Genomic DNA, 7,417 nt, shown 5'->3' with positions numbered 1-7,417 from the left:
CACCAGCGAGCTGCCTGCGCCCCAATTTATACGCCGCCTGCGTCACCTCCCGCTATCTAACATGCTATTGGCTTGCTATGTGGCAATCAAAGTGTATACCCACCCTCCCCGGGAAAGGCGTGTCCCCATAGGATAATCCTGTTCAATCTCCTATTGGTTGTTCATTGGCCCGGGCCGGGTTAGCGCTCGTGGCCCACGTGAAGGGAGAGGAAGGCGGGAAAAGATGGGGTGTGCTGGTGGTCTTGATTGAGTGAGAACTGGGGGAAAGTAAACGTGCTCAGATAAACTCTTATTGAGAAAGTCCAGCCAGTATCGACGGAGAGTCTTCATGTACAGTATACCAAATCTTTAGATACAAGAAATACTACAGAACCTGGATATCTGGAATAAGAGAAAAACGCTGGAGGAACTCCGCATTTCAGGCATCATCAGCGGAGGGAAATGAACAGGCGATGTTTTGGGTCGAGACCCATCGTCAGGACTGGAAAGAAAGGGGATAGAAGCCAGAATAAAACGGTGTGGGGTAGGAGAAGCACGAGCTAATGGGTGATAGGTGAATCCAAGGGAGACGGGGGAAGGTAGGAGAGGATAATAATAGAAATGATCTGAGAAGCTAGGAGGTGATGTGGAATCTGATAGGAGAATATAGTAGACCATGGAAGAAAGGGAAGGAGCACGTCGTGAGGGCGGGAGAGTGAAGAGAGAGGGGGTAAGGGACAACTAAAAGAGGTGTAGTGAACAGAGAGGAGTGGTTACTGGGAGTTAGAGAAGTCAGTGTTGATGCTGTCAGATTGGAGACTACCAAGACATGAAATGCTGTTCCTCTAATCCTCTGTTTCCCCACCTCCCATTTTCCCAGTCCCTATGGTCCTTTTTCCACATTCTCCCATCATGACCTGCCTACCACCCATACCACATTCCTTTAGTTCTCCACCTCATTTCTGTTCCATTGTCCGTTGCACTCTCCTATCTGATTCCATCTTGTCCAGTCCTTTGCCTCTTCCACCTATCATCTCCCAGGTTTTTAATATCATCTGTCCAGATTCTCACATCAGCTGACAAGCTTGTGCTCCAGCCTCTTCACCCACCCTTTTATTCTGCCTTCTTAATGAAAGGTCTTGGCCTGAAACATCGACTGTTCATTTCCCTTTGTAGATATTGAATAAATTGCTGAGTTTCTGTAGCATTTTGTGGGATGCTAAATCTCCACAATTGTGCCTTACCTATTGAGGTATTTCCAGCCTCACTCAATTGATTTTAATTGATAGGGTTCGCGGCTATGCCGTACCTACGGCGTGGATTTGACACACAAGTATAAATCAGCCGTAAATGTTGATGTAATCAGTCGGAATACTTTCCATGGTAGAAGTTTGCTGAAGTCTGGTGACGTACCAAATCTCCTTAAACTCCTAATGAAGTAGAACTGCTAGGGTGCCTTCTTCATGATTGGGCCCAGGATAAGTTCTCTGGAATGCTCCGTGGAGTCACCGACTCATGGTGACCCTATAGATAGTATAGTTGTCCTACGTGTTCTCATGGTAAGATACGGAAGCAGATTCCCAGCCCTTTCTTCAACCCAAGTAGGGACCCAGCTGGATTCAAGCCCAGGACCATCGGCCTTGAAGTCCAGTGCTGATGCCACTACACCAGCAACCGGCCCAATTCATAGATTACCTGGCTAATAAAAACATATTTTCTACTTGTACCAATTGTGCAGTAAAAAAAAATAACAGCAATACCACCTGATTTCAATCGTGTCACAAACAGCCACCTGCAATTTTTCAAGATACAAAGGAGTCTCAGAGTACACACAAAACAAGCTTTATGGTTGAAACAAACCCATGTAGCATGTGGTTGCAGTTTACTTGCCTACTTATGAATCAGAGCCCACATTGTGGACAAATATTCCTGCTCTATGGATCTCTTGTCATACAGTACTGTGCAAAAGTCTTAAATATATATCATATTTTATGTATTGCACTGTACCGTAAAAAAAACAAATTTCATGACGAGTGATGATAAACCTGATTGCCATATGGGTCTTTTGTGGACTGAAGGTGGGAAGGAGGCAGGGAAAGGGGAATTATGGTTGGAACAAGGGGGAGGGGAGGGAGCAGGAAGCACCAGGGAGGCATTCTGTGTTGATCAATAAACCAATTGTTTGGTCTGACGTCTCAGGGCCGGGTGTGTTTGCACCTGTGCCAACCTCCTCCCCAGCACTCTGCCACCTGTCCCACACCCCTCCCAGTGCTCCACCCTTGCCATTCCCAGCACCCTTTGCTCCTGCCAGTTTGCAAATTCACTCTCCACTCCACATTGACAAATACAGTAGTGTGCAATATTATAGACTCTACATTTGAGGAGATCCAATCTATCAAATATCCCCTCACTATTTGCTGTGTTCACATAATTAGTGGGCCTGCACCTTTCAGACCCACGACCACTACCATCTAGGTGGATGAGAACAGCAGATACCTGGGAACACCATCACTTGGAAATCCCCCTCCAAATCACTCACCACCCTGACTTGGAAACATATCGCCATTCTTTCATTGCTGTTGGGTCAAAATCATTGAATTCCCTCTCTAACAGCACTGTGGGTGTACCTACACCTCAGCGGTTCAAGAAGACAGCTCATCACCACCTTCTCAAGGGCAACTAGGGATGGGGAATAAATGCTGGCTTAGCTGGTGACACCACATCCTGTGAATACCTTTTAAAAAAAAAATTGCAGACTGCATGATTCTGTCGCAATCTCTGGTAGAATTGTAAAAGGACAGAAGGGTGGAAAATTTTAGTATGGTCATGAAGCGCTGTCACCCAGGCTGAGAGGGAATAATGGTGAAAGCATTTAAATGATCAAATGCCAAATTAGTAATCCAAAGGCCAAGACAATCCAGCCATCACCATGATAGCTATACAATATAAGTTCATCTTTTTTTTTAAACAACCTAGATTTAGTTTTTAAAAAGCCAGCATTTGCAACCATGTAATAAAACCACTGAACCATTGCAGAAGTCCATCCAGTTCAACTAGATACTGAATTCAGACCCAGCAAATTTCTCCTAGCACTGCAGACACAGTACTCCTTAAAACAACTGGGTACTGGTGTCTAATTTGGGACAGCCAACTCACATACTTGTCGAGCAACAGCCTGATAAAAACCAAACTTTTCAGCTGCAGTACTAGTTTCTTCCATTGCAACCCTGGGTGTGTGTTAATTGCTCTGTCAGAACACAACAATCAGAGGTGGTGCTCAAGTGGTAGACAAAACAGGAGGAAGTAGGTCGGGTATTCCTGAAAGACTTTAGGCCACTGAATTCCCTTGGCATCGGGTAAAACACAAGCCAGGATATCTCCTCCTAATGACCACCTCTCATTGTTCCTTTAACGGGTGAATCAGCACACCTCTTTTTGAAAAGGCAGAAGAAACAATGAGTAAGAGAGATATAAAATATAACAGGGAACCAAGAATGACACAGCAGCAATACTAGTAACTGAACTAGCTGAGTCATGAAGGAGTTCACTGCTAGATTGGCCCGTGGCAGATCGTGAGCAAATCAACAAATTGGAATAAAATTCTCCGGGCCTCTTCCTGTAACCTTCGACAGCCCTAATCAAGAACCTGTCAACTTCGGCTTTAAGTATACCCAATGACCTAGCCTTCACAGCCATCTGAGGTAATGAATTCCACAAATTCATCATCCTCTGGCCAAAGAAATTCCTCTTCATTTCTGTTCTAAAGGGGTGTCCTTCTATTCCGGGGCTGTACCCTCTGGTAATAGACTCCCCCATTATAGGAAACTTCTGCTCCACGGCCACTCTATTTAAGCTTTTCAATATTCAATAGGTTTCAATGGGATTACCCCCCCCCCCCGCAATTCTTCTAAACTCCAGTGTGTACGGACCTAGAGCCGTCAAACACTCCTTGTATGTTAACTCTTACATTCCTGAGATCATTCTCGTGAACCTCCTCTGGACCCTCTCCAATGCCAGCACATCATTTCTTAGATAAGGTGCCCAAAAACTGCTCACAATACTCCAAGTGCAGACTGACTCCTTTAATAACACACTTTGCCTCCTGCCAGTCAGCAAATCTTCTATCCATGCTAGTATCTTGTTTAGCAACCTTGTGTGTGGCACCTTGTCAAAGGCCTTTGAAAAATCCAAGTAAACAACATCCACTCAATCTCCTTTTCTATCATCCCTGTTATTTCCTCAAAGGATTCCAAGGATTTGTCAGGCAAGATTTCCCCTCAAGAAAACTATGCTGACTTTGGCCTATTTCATCATGTGCCTCCAAGTACCCCGAAACCTCATCCTTCAAATTGGACTCCAACATCTTGCCAACCACTGAAATCCTCTCTTTTGCCTCCCTCCCTTCTTAAAGGGTGGACTGACATTTGATATTTTCCAGTCCTCCGTAACCATTCTGTAATTTAGTGATTCTTGAAATATCACTACCAATGCCTCCACAATATCGTCATCCTCCCCTTTCAGAACCTTGGCGTGTAGACCACCTAGTCCAGTTGACTTCACTACCTTCAGATCTCTCAGCTTCTCAAGCACTGTCTCCTTAGTTCCTTCAGCAACACATTTCTGCCCTCTGACACTCTCAAGAATTCTGGCATACTGCTGGTGACTTCCACAGTGAAGAATAACGCAAAATATTTATCAAATTAGTCCACTATTTCTTCATACCCATGATTACCCCTCCAGAACGCAAGAAATTCTGCAGATGCTGGAAATTCGAGCAACACACACAAAATGCTGGAGGAACTCAGCAGGCCAGAGAGCATCTATGGAAAAGAGTAAACAGTCGACGTTTTGGGTCAAGACCCTTCATCAGATGCATCTATGGAAATTAATGAACAGTCAATGTTTTACTCTGAGATACTTCTCTGTCCTAAAACACTGACTGTTTATCCACCCATTTCCAACAGTCTGATATCCACTCTTGTCTTTCACTCTTTATATATCTGAAAAAAAACTTTGGTATCCTATTTTATTGGCTGTTTTACCTTCATGTTTCATCTTTTCTCTCGTTATTGCTTTTTTAGTTGTTGTTGTATTTTAAAGACTTCCTAATCCCCTAGCTTCCCATTAATTTGTGCTATAATATATGCCCCCTCTTTTGGTTTTATGCAATCGTTGACTTCCCTTGTCAGATTGGTTGCCTCTTTCTCCCTTTAGAATACTACTTGTTTTGGATGCATCCATCCTGTCCCTTTCTGAATTGCTCTCAGCAACTCCAGCCATCGCTACTCTGCCAGCATCCCTGCTAGTGTTCCCTTTCTTCTTTCAAGCTTCTGTTGTTCTCTTTACTGCACTGTAATACTGATAACATCAGATTTTAGCTTCCCCCTTCAAAACTGTTCTATCTTATTATGATCACTGCCTCCTAATTTTTCCTTTACATAAATCTCCCTAATCGAATCTGGTTCATTACACCCATCCAATCCAGAACTGCCTTTTTCCCAGTGGGCTCGACCACAAGCTTCACTAGAGAGCCATCTCAGAAACATTCTAACAAATTCTTCTCTTGGGATTTAGCACCAAGCTGATTTTCCCCGATCTATCTGTGTATTGAAATCTCTTCCTACATGTATTTTCTATCTCTTATTGTAATCTGTCGCCAACATTCCAAACAATGCTCAGAGGCCCATATATACTTCCCACTGCTCATCATCAGGGTATTGAAGATTGTCCTCTGATAACACATTGTGTACAACATGACAGGCTGAAGGGCTTGTTCCTGTGCTGTGCTGTTCTACAAAACACTTCAAACAAAGTTGTACTGAAATTATTTAAATTTATTCCTTTTAAAAGTAGCATTTGATATGAAAACATAAAAGTGCAGAATGACAATAGACAAAATGCACAATATACTGTATATCTTAATTTTCTTCTCCACCTAGTTCTTCTTCCTCAGCTTCCTCTCCAGATGTGGCATCCTGATATTGCTGATACTCAGACACCAGGTCATTCATGTTACTTTCAGCTTCAGTAAATTCAGTCTCTTCCATGCCCTCGCCAGTGTACCAATGCAAGAACGCTTTCCTCCGAAACATGGCAGTAAACTGCTCAGAGATGCGCTTGAACAACTCCTGGATGGCTGTTGTATTGCCAATGAAGGTGGCAGACATCTTGAGCCCTCTAGGTGGGATGTCACAGACAGCAGTCTTAACATTATTGGGGATCCACTCCACAAAGTAGGTACTATTCTTATTCTGTACATTTAACATCTGCTCATCCACCTCTTTCATGGACATACGGCCACGGAAAACAGCGGCCACGGTCAGATAACGGCCGTGCCGAGGGTCACAGGCAGCCATCATGTTCTTGGCATCGAACATTTGTTGGGTGAGCTCGGGTACTGTGAGGGCACGGTACTGCTGGCTACCACGGCTGGTCAAAGGAGTAAAACCTGGCACAAAAAAATGCAGACGGGGGAAAGGGACCATGTTTACTGCGAGTTTTCGCAAGTCAGCATTCAGCTGCCCTGGGAATCGCAAACAGGTTGTTACGCCACTCATGGTGGCTGACACAAGGTGATTCAGGTCACCATAAGTAGGAGTTGTCAGTTTAAGGGTACGGAAACAAATGTCATAAAGAGCTTCATTATCAATACAGTAAGTTTCATCAGTGTTCTCTACAAGCTGGTGGACAGATAGAGTTGCATTATAGGGCTCTACTACAGTGTCTGATACTTTAGGAGAGGGTACAATACTAAAGGTGTTCATGATCCTGTCAGGGTATTCTTCACGGATCTTACTGATTAGAAGTGTACCCATGCCAGCACCGGTACCACCACCCAGTGAGTGGGTGAGCTGGAATCCCTGGAGACAATCACAACTCTCAGCCTCCTTCCTCACCACATCCAGAACAGAGTCAACCAATTCAGCTCCTTCAGTGTAATGACCTTTGGCCCAGTTGTTGCCAGCACCACTCTGACCTGCAAGACATTAGAACACATTAGAACCTTACGGCTCATAAGCAATAGAACCATAAGCCTGCTTTTGTTCTTTGGTAATCGTTTGCAATATTATTTTTAAAGCTGATGATAATCTGCATGATCTCACTGCTTTTCATTCTGGAGAGCATTGGTGACACAACTGAACTTTACAAGAGTAGATAAGCATTGTCCTTCATTCCGAATCAAACTTTTACTGCTTTATTAATGACTACAAACACACTTCACAACAATCTTACAGATTTCTATATACCTGCAGTCCAGAAGTATTTTTTGAGAAACAAATTCCTTTTCTCTAATTACATCTGATAGAAGAGTTGTAAATTGAAGAGAAATAAAGTAATAGTGCAGTTTTGTAACATAGATAAATGACGAGCAGAATGCAACAGCAAATGAAGTGTATAAAGGTAGAAAGTGTACCCACAAATTGTATCAAAGTAGGGA

The 7,417-nt window shown here is 43.6% G+C and overlaps 1 protein-coding gene across 2 annotated transcripts in view; it reads right to left on the bottom strand.

Annotated features, from left to right (window-relative positions):
• Positions 1-5,848: 5,848 nt before the first annotated feature.
• The window catches only part of LOC134359966 (tubulin beta chain-like), a 47,653-nt gene continuing 46,084 nt past the window's right edge, over positions 5,849-7,417 (bottom strand). For both annotated transcript variants that reach the window (XM_063073880.1, XM_063073879.1), the window contains one exon: positions 5,849-6,955. In XM_063073880.1, the coding sequence (XP_062929950.1) occupies positions 5,898-6,955 (1,058 nt within the window). In that variant the 3' untranslated portion in view covers positions 5,849-5,897. The remainder of the gene's footprint in view (positions 6,956-7,417) is intronic.

The sequence above is a fragment of the Mobula hypostoma genome, chromosome 21 (assembly GCF_963921235.1).
Source record: "Mobula hypostoma chromosome 21, sMobHyp1.1, whole genome shotgun sequence".
Classification (NCBI taxonomy): domain Eukaryota; kingdom Metazoa; phylum Chordata; class Chondrichthyes; order Myliobatiformes; family Myliobatidae; genus Mobula; species Mobula hypostoma.
Note: the sequence above shows the minus strand (reverse complement) of the source record. Positions and strands in the feature narration are given on the sequence as shown.